The 15008-nt window shown below is 41.2% G+C and overlaps 1 protein-coding gene across 3 annotated transcripts in view; it reads right to left on the bottom strand.

Annotated features, from left to right (window-relative positions):
- Positions 1 to 15008, bottom strand: part of GRIN2A (glutamate ionotropic receptor NMDA type subunit 2A) — a 563594-nt gene that overhangs the window by 176712 nt on the left and 371874 nt on the right. For all 3 annotated transcript variants that reach the window (XM_083153363.1, XM_083153365.1, XM_083153364.1), the window contains one exon: positions 130 to 244. In XM_083153363.1, the coding sequence (XP_083009489.1) occupies positions 130 to 244 (115 nt within the window). The remainder of the gene's footprint in view (positions 1 to 129; positions 245 to 15008) is intronic.

Genomic DNA, 15008 nt, shown 5'->3' with positions numbered 1-15008 from the left:
AAAAGTCCTCAACAATATGACCACATTTGCTCGTAAGTCATAAAATGTAACACTCTCGGTCACTTAGTTATGTTTTGTATATATGTACAATATATTGTAATAACTTCTATAATGGATGCTTAATCGTACCTTTTCCCATTCTCTCTCCATGTTCAGCAGTATAACCACCAATTTTGGATTTGCTTGATAACCATCTTCTGTAAAGGACAAATCTTTTCCATCCCAAGTCACATTTATCATAAATCTGCCAAAAGATAACAAATGTAAACTGTCAATAAGCTATAGCAATAAACAGGCAACTTAAACAAATCCTAAAAATCCTGAACACACATCAGCCTACTGATGGAAATCTGGAGCCTAGACATTTATTATAAAGGAACACACATCAATACAGGGAAAAGGAGACACTGACATGAGACTTTCCACCTTGAACTATTTACTGAACGGTTGATTGTGCCTATGACTTCTTTTGATCCCCTGGTGTGTCCAGAACAGAAGAAATACAATGTTAATTTCTTAAGCACTATAGACAGAGCAACCATAGGATGGTTGCATTTTTTAAACTACAGAAGTACCTCTTTAGACCTAATTCAGTATCATTGTATTGACAAAGCTTTAGAAGAGGAAGCAGGGTGACTATATAAGATAGCCAAGCAGTACAAGATGCAAAGCATTACTGGAGACCACTTGGTCTGCAAATGATCAAATTTCCCCAAGCAACCACCAGATGTGCAATAGTCTTTCCATCTGCCCTGCTGTTGATAGATTGCAAGCTTGCTGGAAGCAGTGAGTGCAGCGGTAAGCAGTAATCTAACTGTTCAGTCCTGGCAAGAAATTACATTGAAATAAAAAATATTAGATGCTTGAGAGGTCTTTAAACAGTACTTATTGATCCACCCTTGTGTATATACAGGGTATGTACAGGATTAATATAAAATAAATCAATGCTTTTAACATTTTATTTAAACCAAAATACTTACTGTAAATGGATTTGCATTTTGCAGTATATATATATTTTTGGGCACGCCCAAGAAACACTAGGCATCCCCATTCACCAGCCCCCTGTCATCCCCCTGCGACTGTGATAGTCACTGAAATTGTGGGCCTGTGCATGCGTATATTTTCCGATATGCACAGTGCTACATCCTTTGCCCCTGCAGCAAATTCGCTGTGTGCTGACTGATGTTGAATCAGGCCCTAAGTCACAAATGTTCTATGTGTGAGCATATACAGTATATGCGTGTACAGATAGAGCCATCCTCATCTAGCCCTCTAATAGGATTAGGTGAGCCAGAGCTGTTGGACTTAATCCTATGCTTATCCCCTGCTGTATTGTTCTATGTATTGTATTGAGAACAATAGGCCTTGGTGAGCCATGACTCGCCATGGCTATCCAGAGATGGCTAGTTGAAGAAGGCTCCATCTGTATCCAGTATATATACTTCCATTGGGATAATCACTGATAATTGCACCTGGAGATGCTTCTTATAAGATGGCATCCAGCCCACCTTCAATTCATCAACTGTTCCTAGCTCCATGGTAAATAATTAGCATTTCTGTTTTGTTATGTAAAATTATGAATAAACTTATGTGTTAGGAACTTAAATACACTATCTTGCACAAAAAAAACCACCAAACTGTTTTTTAATGTTATCATGATTCTCAGTCAGTAGGGAGATTTATGTATGCACAAGAAGCGGCTAAGTGCCTTTAAGCAATAATAGCTCAGTCATTCATATGGCATTCTGGAAGTGTGTGTTGTACTCTAATAGAAATTGGTATGTAGAGGGATATTGCTTTGGAGGAAGGCTCAAAGAGCAGAGCTCCCTTGATCTGAGGGATGGAAGTAAAAAAGTTGAGCCAGTGGCAGACTAGTCTGGATATAAGAATAACGGAATATTGCAAAGAAAGAGAATCTTCAGATTTTTTCTTAGGTAAAACTAACAGGAACTGACATTTGCCAGGAGATTGGTTCAAGCAAGTATTAGAACTACTCAAAGCCTGAAAAGCGCTTAATGGCATTGAACAGAGGTTTCTGAAGTCTAAATAAGGCTACTTTTGAATCCTAGCAAATATCCATACATGAAGACAAACTTATCAGTTTAAACACCCAGAAAATGATGCAATTGGGAGAATAATGCATTTCTTAGGGCTGTAATCATCTAATGAAATATGTAGAAAGGCCTAAGAAATCACGTGAACTGGAAGAATAAATTATAATAAATGATTTGCAAGTATATGAAGATAACTTGGTAAAGAGCACTGTTTGATTGGATTAGATAGATAGATAGTTAGCATCACATAAATGGTTTGTGTGGCTCTTCTGGAACTTACATTTATATAGTCTATTTTCAAGAACAAAACTATTGAAAATACAGTTCTCCCGGCACGGTAGCACTGATAAGCATTTTAGCTGGTACAGAGGCCGTAGGGTTTACTCATCAAGAACTGTGTTTCTGCACTGTTGGTTTAGTAATGAAATCGCCACACCTTTGATCACATTATACTTATTAATTGGGCAATTTATCATTGTGAATGCCCACCGTGGAGCTTCTGAGAAGCTGCTGTATTTGCATGTCTTATCACTATGGGGTCTATTGACTAATCCATGAAGAGAGATAAAGCGGACAGAGTACCAACCAGCCAGTTCCTGTAATTTTACAAATACTGCCGGTGATAACATGGGGCTCCAGTGTGTTTGAATAAAATCACGTTAACATTAGCAATAGGGATATAGCAATAGGGACCCCCAATATACAGAGAAGCCTTGATGACAGCTTAGGGTCTTGAATCATACATTTGCACATATATATGTAACCAAAATCTCTGAATTCTATTATCATGAGTATCCATGCACTCATTATATCCCGCATTGATTATTACAATAGTCTCCTAACTGGTAAATGCTGCTGCTAGGCTGACCTTCCTTGCAAGACGCTCATCGTCTGCTGATACGCTCTGCCAGTCCCTCCATTGGTTGCCTGTATCTTACCGTATTCAATATAAAACACTTCTACTAGCATATAAAGTTATTAACCATACTGCACCAGCATATATTTCTCTTTACTTCTCACAAAATATCTCCCATCTCGACCACTCTGCTCTGCACATGATCTGCGTCTCTCTTCTGCACGGATCACTAGCTCCCATTCACTATTACAGGACTTTCATCGGGCTGCTCCCATCCTATGGAATGCCCTTCCACGCACAATAAGACTCTCCGCTAGCCTCCAAACTTCCAAGTGTTCCCTGAAAACTCACCTCTTCAGGCAAGCCTATCATATTTAAGTTCTACATGCATAACCCTCTGAGGCACTTATGTATTATATAGCTTCCCTTCTGGACTTGGTGGGACAGCTATGCTATTACTGATGCCTGTCCTTGTGTTTCCTCCTATATCCCTATAGATTGTAAGCTTGCAGCAGGGCTCTCCTACCTCCAAGTCTGTCTGTTGTTACCCAGTTTGTTTTATCACTGTCTACTATTGTAAAGCACAATGGAATCTGCTGCGCTATATAAGAAACTGTAAATAAATAAATACATAAATTATCATGTAGTGTTGAAGACTGATTAATAATGCCATTAAGTATGCTAAAGGGAAATAATGTATATTTTTTTCTTACCCAGTATTACCCCTCCCCTTCATGCACCTGAGTGGTATTACTAAACTAATTGAGCGTTTGCCACTATATATATATTTGTATTTGTTAAGCAACATACTTGATCGCAGGGCCAGACATACTAAGCTTCAAAAGTTAAACAAATTAAGAGTGTTAAAGTACCAGACAGTCAACTCTTAAATGCCATGTTACAGGCTATGTTTAAAAAAAAAAACAGGAGCTGATTGGTTGGTGGATTGTAAAAAAATTAGTGACAAGCCTCTGAAACTATTTTAAATGTCACTATTACCTATTAAGATATTTTTCATTATCACTGTGGCCTAAAAGTACTGTAATGCCCACATATCCGTCCGGTCAGCATTTAAGCTAAATATCTGCGGCAGGTTACTGAGCTGAGAACCAACACACCCTCCTCTAGAGAAGGATTCATAGTTGTCATTGTGCAATGAAGTGTGACTACATTTGATCATGTCTCATTATTATGTATGGCCTACATATATGTCCTCTAGAAAATAAAACAGTATTGTAGTTTTGATCTCACCAATGTCCTACATAATGGCATCACCAGCTCACTATCATCTGCTACCAATGTCTATTCCTATACACATATGCACTAAGCCTTTGGGATAAATAAAGTGGTCAGTGATAAAGTACCAGCCAACTAGCTCCTAACTGTCATTGTTCAAACACAGTCTGTGGCAAAGCAGTTTGGGGCTGGTTGGCTAATACTTTATCTCTGTGCACTTTATCTCTCTCCAAGGCTTAGTACATAGACCCCATTATATATGTATGACCGTCTTCATTACTTTGTTACCTGGATAGTCTACTGTTAATTCTCCTGAAACAGTGAGTCATAGACAGTGGGGTGATGCCAAGGTACCCACTCCTGCTCAGTATAAGGATAGTGATAGTGCACTGCAATATTGAGCGCAGAACCTGGCTCCTTTCCCTGTGTAGAAGGTCAGGACCGCAGTTAAGTCACTCTCAGGGGGCAGCCTGCATCTACCGAACCTCGCAGTGATCAAAATGCGGGTATAGGCCCTGAGGCCATTCCTCAACCTGAAAGGTCATTAACCCTTTACCCTGAGCGCAAATTCGCCAAGTGGACCTTCCATCCCGCTTATCCAACATGGTATGGACACCAATGGACTTAGGGGGTTATTCAGGTTGATTCGCAAGGCTGCGAATTCGCAGCCTTGCTAGTCCACCAAACCCCGCCCAGCGAACGGCCTAATTCAGTATGAGCTGTAGTTTTTGTAGTTTTTGCCCTGCAAAGTGCCTGCAAAATTTAGCTATGAAGCCAGGCATAGGCCAGCCATGTTTAGGGTTCCAGCGGCTGAGTTTTATATCACGCAACTGCTGAGGCCTATGCCAAACACCCCCTTCCCCTCCCCCACACACACATCCCTGACAAACCTGTGTTGTCTGGATCGCACCCCAAAAACAATTGCTGCCACTCCAAAAGGTCAGTCGCCACCTCATGTTGCCCCTCATCTTCATCGCACCCCCCGTCCCCACTTAAACTATGGTCGCAATGTGACCAAAGTTTAAATGCTTGCACATGCACACTGGCAGGGCTTTCAGGAATCAGGTTCTATGCATTTACAAACCAAAGTGCAAGATTTGGAATCTTTTACAATACAACACTCTGATTGCAAGGCTACAGTGTCTTTGTGGTTTGCAGGAAGCAGGTCAGATAATGGAGCATCAGGAATACTGTTACAGAAATACAAAAAAATATATATTTATGTTCCTATTTTGTGAGAATCACCATCTACGGTAGATTGGCAGGTAAAAAATGGTTGTTGCAGCTCCAATGGGGAGGGTATGAATTGTTACATTGTGCTCTATGAAACTGTACTGCTAAAGGAGGGGCAGTGGAATTGTGTTAAGCTGGGTAGACACTAAGCAATTTGCTCTCCAGACTGACATATTGCATACATTGCTCAGTGTGTATGTCCAATATTTTCCCTTCTGTGGTCACATGCGGCCACGTCAGAATTTACTGTAAGCTTATAATGTAAGCTTTAACGAGCAGGGCCCTCTCTCCTCATTTGCTTTTCTTAGAATATATCTCTGCCACAGTTATAATTGCATCAGTGTCCGCTGCTGCAACTGTCTTTTTTATTTACCATGTATTTGTCCTAATTTTCATTTGTACTGTAAATCACTATTTTTCTATGTATTGTCAGGTGCTGCGGAACCCTTCTGGCGCCGTATAAATAAACAACAATAATAATAATAATAATAAATTTGATGTGCTTTACAGTACTCCAAGCACAGATGTTATTTTACACAGATGAGAGAATGGTTTCATACAATAGGCAAGTATTGCATTGGGTGGGATGTGTTCATATATTGTGGGGAAATGTGCTAATGGGGGAAGATATAGGGGTGAAATGTGTTGATACAGAGGGGAGAGTGGTATGTGCTAATGCAGTAGTGTGGATGATTATGTTTTGACAATGTGCTTTAATCCGATTGGCTGCAAGCACTCCTACTGCTGGGAATCAATATGACCTCACTACAGTATGCTCCCAATAGCTCATTAACATGTAAATTACTGCTTTTGTTTTCTCTCGCTTCAGTTTTGTGGCCTATTATATCAGCCATCATTGAATTTAGTGCACATGTTTAGCATACATTGGTATAGATTTTTCATGATAACACATAGCTGCTACGTGCAAAAGCTCAGCGGCTGTGCGGTTACCGTTCACCTCTGAATCAAACCCTAAATGAATTGGCAGGCCGTACTTGCACAAATGTTGTTTCAACCCACAAAATATCTGCTTCTACTGCATTTAGTCGATGGTACACTTAACCCTTTGAGTGCCAACAAGAGAGATGTTCAAAATATCCACTAAAATGACCTGTGTCACTCACATTTGTTGTATAAATTCAAATAAAAACTGTAGTGTAATAAAAAAGGTTATATTTTCTACATCCGGTAAACATTAAAGGTCATTATGATGGATACAAAAGTTATTGGCAATTTTTACACCTATTTTGACAAATTAACTTGGCACTCAAACGGTAAATATTGTATAATCAGAACACACTGTAGCTATTGTCTTAATTTATCACTACTGTAGAATTGATTTTCTAAGAACACCGTCTTACAATTATGAAGAAGGGATAACTGATGCACCCAAATGAACTGAGCATGAAATATGTAATTTCGTAAACTCTTTCTAGAAGCAATATAGTCACAGCAGTAGCATCTGTTATTCCTTACGGAAGAGAATTGCTTCAAAGTAAGCATTATTTTACCCAAAGGGCAGGACCATCAACTTACATTTAAATTTAGAAGAACTTTAATAACATTTGTTTAGTTCTTGCATCTCTCCAGCTGTTTGATAAAATTACCTAGCGCTCATGGACACAAGAAGCAGAGATGGAACTGACTTCAGGCAGCAACATTTCAAATGTTTGTTTAAGATAAAACTGATGGGTGGCCAAATGAGGAACATATTTTTTTAAAATGTTCCCCTTATTGTATATACCAACAGCATCTGAAATTTGCATGCTACAAAAATAAAGATAATGAAACACTGTATATCATTTGTTACACGTTAGGACTTGCTTGAGTTTCTTTTTTGCTATTAAATAAAGTATTAAAGTTGCAATTGCAGATAGATAAATCGTTATTTTTTTCTAAATAAGTTTATTATAACATCAATGTAAATCTATAACTGGGTGCCCTGGGAGTGCAATTGCCTCTGAAAAGAAATGGGAATGTTTATTCTATCCTTTCCGACAGTGACGGAAATGGGACCCCATGCAGAGATTATAGCAACTTTACTTTATAGAAAGATTACAGAAGGAAGGGCACAGTGCGTACCAGTTCCAGAAATCATTAATTAAACATGACTATTTACAATCATTTTTAGGTAAATTCCATCTTCACCACAAAACTAGTATTATGCATAGTTATACCAGTTGAGAAGATAATCGCAACTGCACCCACTCTGTCAGCACCCCATTGCTAGTATGCCATTACCAGTAAGATTACTGTGGACATATCTTGTATATCCCCTCTATACAGTGCAGAAATTTTTTTCTTCACTTTCTTATCCTTCCTGACCCCACGGCAACATTTCTGTGTGACTGCTGTATATCCTACAGCCTACCAAGAACCTCTGCAATCCGGATGGACCATTATTCCGGTATATAATTAGGTAGGGTACTTGTTTCCTAGCACGGCCACCCCGATTTACATCGGGGTGGTCGTGTTGGAAAAATCGGGTCGATCGCATCGCATGCGATTTGGTCGCATGCGATGCGATCGACGCGACCGACCCGATTTTTTGATTGAATGAAATGTAAATCGGGTCCCTGGGACCCAATTTTACATTGGATTCAATGTAAAATATTCCCAACCCCCCCCCAAATTTAACGGCGTAAAACCCACCCCACGATAGACGCAAACCCGAAGCGTGGCGAGCGCAGCGAGCCCGCGAGGGGCGGCGGTGCGCGTCCTCCGACCTTTTCATTCCCCTACTATCCACGTCGGCGTGGAGTTGAGAATAGAATAGTGTGGCGAGCGCAGCGAGCCACCGAGCCCGAAGCGTGGCGAGCGCATCGAGCCCTGCGAGGGGACGCGTATACCTGTGAAGTTATACGCGTCCCCTCGCGGGGCTCGCTGCGCTCGCCACGCTTCGGGCTCGGTGGCTCGCTGCGCTCGCCACACTATTCTATTCTCAACTCCTCGCCGACGTGGATAGTAGGAGAATGAAAAGGTCGGAGGACGCGCACCGCCGCCCCTCGCGGGCTCGCTGCGCTCGCCACGCTTCGGGTTGGCGTCTATCGTGGGGTGACGACGGGGACATCTATAATGTAAAATGGGTCATATTGGCCCATTTCACATTTTTCACATTTTCTCACGATTTCAATGTTAAAAAATATTTTAACATTGAAGCCTATGGAAAAATCGGGGGCATCGCGTCGGGACCAATGTTAATGGTCCCGACCGACGCGATGCCCCCGATATTTTACCTTTCCCGACACGATTTCAATGTTAAAATATTTTTTAACATTGAAGCCTATGGAAAAATCGGGGGCATCGCGTCGGTCGCGTCGGGACCAATGTTAATGGTCCCGACCGACGCGATGCCCCCGATATTGTGTCTTAGCAGGGCAAATGGACCTGATTTCAAAGGAAATCGGGTCCATCGTGTGGATCGTGTACCTTAACTTAAAGGTACACGATCCATAAGATTGTGGCCGTGCTAGGAAACAAGTACCTTAGGTAGCACCTATTTATGTGTATTAATATGCCTATTTTTCTTTTCAATTTCAAAAGAAATAAAGTACAATATGTAAATAATAACAAATATAAAGATGTCATCCTGTTGTGTTGTGAGGGGCAACGCATTAATGTATTGGTACCCCAAATGGGTTCTACTGGAGAAGGGGACCGATGCTTTGTGGTAACATACTGTAGGTGAGTATTGAATGAATGGGCTCCGTGTGTAATAAACTTCTACTATTGCCCTGCATGCCGCATTCTGGAGGGGGACCCTTTCTTTGGGGTCTCCAATTCCCCAGGACCACTGCCCATGATGACCGGTGAGGGGGTGAATACTTTGAATAAAAAGTTTTCCCCTGGCTGTGGCATTACCCTGCTGGCTGGTTGGGCCCGGTGCTGGTTCGTGACTTCTTACCAAATTTATCACTTTCTGAATCTATCATCCTATTAAATCTCACCTTATGGCGTTTATTCAGATCTGATCGCAGTACAAATTTGTTGGGAAAATGGGCAAAAACCATGTGCACTGCAGGTGAGGCAGATGTAACATGTGCAGATAGAGTTAGATTTGTGTGAGTTATTTTGTTTCTGTGCAGGATAAATACTATCTGCATTATTTTTGCACTGCAATTTAGATTTCAGTTTAAACACCCACCACCTAAATTTAACTCTCTCTGCACATGTTACATCTGCCCCACCTGCAGTGCACATGGTTTTGCCCATTTTCCAAACAAATTTGTACTGCAATCAGATCTGAATAAGGGCCTATGTTTCTGAACAGTAAAATTAAGATGGCATGTCCTCTATTGGAACTTGGACTTATAAAGGAAAGGGAAAATTAAAATTCAGTGGAGAAGTTGTTTATAAGCTTCATTTTTTAGCACAGCCTGTAAATTGACAGCTAGAAGCTGATTGGTTGAAACTTATCTCTCTCCACTGTATCTTTAAGATTTGATAAATCTCCCTCTTTGTTTATTTTTTTATTTTTATTGTTATAAAGGTTATAAAAGGACACTGCAGCTGGGACTAGAAAATATACAATAATAGGACAACAATGAGCACTTCCATACAATATACCCGGCTTCGTAGGGTAATTTATGAGTAGAAAATTCTGTGGCGCTCCACAATACTTCTTTATACTGTATGTGCGGGTCATTCTTCTTATCCTGTAGAGTTAACAAGGGTGAACAATATTTCATGGTGTTTAGATAAACTCCCATAAAACCAATTTGTTCCCAGTTGTGTGAATCTGCATATGCTTCAAAAAATGAGAAAGGTGGAAACAGGAAACTATCACACCTTCGAACACTTTAGGACAACCCCATTAACCCTTTGAGGGTTAACTGATTTACACTCAATCCTTCAACGCTGATTTTTTTTTTTTTTTTACATTAGCTTTATTTGTGTATGCATTTGTGTAACCTGCATGCATTATCAAACACTGTAGCGCAGGGGTGGCCAAACCTGTCCTCAAGATCTACCAACGGTGCATGTTTTCCAGGCATCCTGTGGATCTATAGTAGGAATAAATGCAGCATGTTTGAAAATGTGACAGTTAGTATTGACTGCAGCTGTGCAGCAGCTAGGAGATGTGGACCGTTGGTAGATCTCGAGGACCAGTTTGGCCACCCCTGCTCTAGCGTATATGACCTATTCTACTGCAACAAGGTCCTTTATATTTTTCCTCTTACCATTTTACCCTAGTTACTCCCTAGCAGAGGACATTACTCTATGCAGTGAGCACCTGTACAGAGCAATACTATTGAGATAGTGAATATGCCTTCAGTTCCAAGCATTCATGATGTTTTGTGCTCATTATTTATAATGTATAGTGAATGTGACCTGACCATTGACAGAATCCCTTTTAAATAGGCTGCATCCTACAAAAATAACTACATCTTATGTTCTATGTTTTCTGACACCAGAGAATAGTGTGTGTATAATGCATAGCACCTACTGTGTCTCTCCTCCCATTTCAGTACAATCTGTTTCTCCTTCTTTCAGGATCTGCCTGCCAGTAACATCATTAGCATCCAGACACTCCATAAAACTGCGTATTCAGGCAGGTGCATGTCAGAGCTGTCAGCTGATGAAAACGTGCCATATAATGCAGTCGTTTGCCCAATACATTACAATTACTGATTTTCATTTTTTCACCATAAAATCCCTTTAATAACCATTACTGGTATTTCAACTGGTATTTCAACACTGAACATAGATAGTCAAAGCACTGTGAATATTATTTGATACATTGTTGGACACAGGCAAAAACAGAAACTACTATACCTAGGATTAGTATTGATTTACAACAACTGTGCTTACAGGGGAAACAGAATATTTTAACGGAATTAAAAATGTAACCATCAACAACATTTTAAATTGTTATAGTTTGAATATCTTTTAAATACAGGTTGATAATCCCTTATCCAAAATGCTCGGGACCAGGAGAATTTTGGATAATGGATTAATCCGTATTTCAGGATATTTTAATATTTCAATGTATTTTGAAGTATCTTGCATTTATGCTGTATAAACACATCAAACAGATGAAATACACACAAATATATTTTATTTGTTCAAAAAACAAGGTTTCAAAACATGAAACAAAGTTTGTGTACTATCTCCGGCACTGACTGTTAATGCCAAGCAATCATTGTCTTGCACATATTTAGTGGCAGTTACATATCATGTCCCCAGTAGTGCTGTTACAGATGTCCCCAGTAGTGCCAGTTACATATCATGTCCTCAGTAGTGCTGTTACAGATGTCCCCAGTAGTGCTGTTACAGATGTCCCCAGTAGTGGCAGTTACATATCATGCCCTCAGTAGTGCTGTTACAGATGTCCCCAGTAGTGCCAGTTACATATCATGTCCTCAGTAGTGCTGTTACAGATGTCCCCAGTAGTGCTGATACAAATGTCCCCAGTAGTGCCAGTTACATATCATGTCCCCAGTAGTGCTGTTACAGATGTCCCCAATAGTGGCAGTTACATATCATGCCCTCAGTAGTGCTGTTACAGATGTCCCCAGTAGTGCCAGTTACATACCATGTCCCCAGTAGTGCTGTTACAGATGTCCCCAGTAGTGCCAGTTACATATCATGTCCCCAGTAGTGCTGTTACAGATGTCCCCAGTAGTGCCAGTTACATATCATGTCCTCAGTAGTGCTGTTACAGATGTCCCCAGTAAGTTTTTAGCAAACAATTTTTTTTTTCACTTTCTGGAATGTATGGTTTTCAGAATGATTTGGATAATGGACTATGTGCAGTACAGGTTGAGTATCCCTTATCCGAATGATAAGGGATACTCAACCTGTACTGCACATAGTATATGCATTGTCCTGAAATATTACATGTTGCAGTATCTTCATATGTTAAATATGCATGACCTGCTCTAGCAGTGCTGGAATGTGTCATGAAGGGCAGAGTGGGGGGAGGGGGGAATGCAGTGGGAGGGTCCCATGTTTGGGGGTGTGGTCAGTCTCCAGACGGTGTGTGGCTGCAGTTAGCAATTAGAGTGTGCATAGTCTGGACTACTTGTATATATAATTATAGTAAATACTGGTAGTGTACCATGACAATGTTCCAGATCAATAAAAGCAATTCAAGGGGAGGACCCCCCCCCCCCCCCAGGCAGTGGGGCCCACAGGGGATTTTCTCTTTCTCTGCACCCCAATGGGCCAGTCCAACCACTGTGCTCTAGCACAATCTATAGGAGTGATCATATAATAGATGTTCATCAAATTTTGCTTTTCCCATTACTAATTCCGGGGTTATAGGCAAGGCATTAAATATTGCAATGGGATTGTTCCAGCATTTTTTGGCTGAAAGGTGATGCTGACAATTGTAGTTCCACAAGTCCTAGTAAGCCCTGATAACTATGCAATTGATTGAACTTGGTTGTTGCTCAAACTTCAGCATGTCCAAATGGTCAATGAATGGTAATCAATAACTGTCAAGACTTCCTGGTACTTGTGTGATATAATAGCATTATACTGAACTCAGCATTTTACCATCTGCAATGCATTTCTAGGGACTTCCTGCACTACTGAAATGCAGTCAAACAATTCTCAAATCAAAAAATCTAAAATAACTTTATTACAGCAAGGTATAAGAAAATATACACTTATGTTAATACAATAACATAAAAATGTGGTCATGTTTATGCCAAATGACAGGAGCAAATACACTGGGTCCAATTCAGACTTGCCTGCTAGCACCTGCACAGAAGAGAAACCGTTTGATGGTTATTTACCATTGAATGATTTCTCCTCTTTTAGCAGATAAGAAGCCAAGGATTTATTTTTCTGCTACTTGTTCTGCGAATTGGGGCCAGGCACTGACGTCATGTGATCTATATTGCAGTGTAAAATAAAGCAGCCAGTATTTATGCACAGAAACAATAAAACACTAATCGAACTCTCTGCACATTTTACATCAGCCCCACCTGCACTGCACATGGTTTTGTCTATTAGAGAGTGACTGTGCCTTTGCAAATGAGTTATGATAACCCCCAGTGTGTAGATAAGTCACAAGTTAATGCTGGTTCTAGCAGCGTGTACTCCAGGGACATTCAAATTGTTTCCTTTCGGTATTAGGAAATGTACTTTAAGCAGAAGGCCACAAGATGTTTCTGTCACAAGTTACCTCCTACAAAATGGTAAGCCCTAGGTCAGCCCAAAGTCCCCACTTACAGTATGTGCCAGCCCAGACCCTCCCACACTTGTGTGCTCGCCCTGAACCTCCTTATACTGTATATCAACCCAGAGACCCTATGTACCAGTTCATACCCCCTACACTTACAGTGTGTGCCAGCCTAGAGACCCCATTAGATCAGAGCCCTTTATGTTCCAGCCAGAGCCCCCTATTGTGCCAGCCCAAAGCCATCCTCATATGCCAACTCAAAGCCTCTATTTGAGTTTCAGCCCAGAGCCCTCTTATTTACCCATCTAGAGCACCCCTTTGCGTGCCAGCCCAGATAATGTGCAGTTGTAGAGGGGGCTAGATTGTGCGGATGCACAAATCATTTACTACCAGTCCAGAAAGGGGTTTCAGGCGCTCCAATGGAGTTCTAGACCCTTTGAGGGCCCAGACTCTAGCAGCGGGTGGGCTGTATTTGACTGCCAATGACCTAGAGGTATGTTCATGTAAATAATGACACTACAGATACCCAGGGCCAGTGCAAACACTGTCTGTGCCCCAGGCAATCCCCCCCGTGCCGACTGCCCCCTCCGATAACCCTCTCCCCTCTGGAGGGGGGGGGGGGTGGGAATTCAGTGGGCACTACACGCGCTCCGGGAGGGGTGCAGACAATACTGCGGCACGGGGGGGGGGGGTGCTTGATTTCCTCTGATGACCTGCGCGGGGGGGGGGAATGCGGGTGATACTGTGGCGGTCGCCTGCACCCCTGTGTCCAGGGGGGATGCAGTTGCTTAATTCCTGCTGATGACCAGTGGGGGGGGGGGTGCAGTGTTGATTCACGGGCGGGAACTGGGCGGGAGGGGTGCTCACTGACTCACCTGCTTCCCGCTCCCTGCTTTCTATGCTACCAGTCCTCGGCGGCTCAGTACCGCCCTCCAGTGGCCGGCACCCTAGGCAAATGCCTAAAGCTGCCTAATGGTGGTGCCGGCCCTGCAGTTAGCATCAGGATGATATATTTTATGGCACCATTCAGATGCTGGAATCTCCCCAGGTATTCATGTTATCCTTATAGAGAACATAACACAGTAAATCAATACTTTTAATAATTAAAGTGCCAAATAAGTTCCTCTTTATATGAATCTGTGTTATAGTATATAGACCTACAAGTACTGTAGGTCTACATATTCTAGGTAATATAATTATTGATATATTTGAAAGCTATTACAGAGGAACAATAACTTGTTTAATTCCTGACTAAAGTGTGTGAAACAAAAGTAGTTGTAAAACCGATTAAACGATCACAAGGAATATATTACCATATAAACATTTGCTACAAATAAAACTGTTGGATTATACTGAATGATTTTTATGTCCCACTGTTAGAAATAAGTAGATTTTAATCTAAGAGTAATTGAATTTGCTTTCTTTCGCTAGTGCTCCAGAAACAAAATATCAGCTTTCTGAGAATTGTATTTTTCTGGTACTGTTAATTTACAATGTT

This window comes from Crinia signifera, chromosome 7, assembly GCF_055691185.1.
Source record: "Crinia signifera chromosome 7, ASM5569118v1, whole genome shotgun sequence".
Lineage (NCBI taxonomy): Eukaryota > Metazoa > Chordata > Amphibia > Anura > Myobatrachidae > Crinia > Crinia signifera.
The sequence above is the reverse complement of the archived record's forward strand: the minus strand, read 5'-3'. Positions and strand labels throughout refer to the sequence as shown.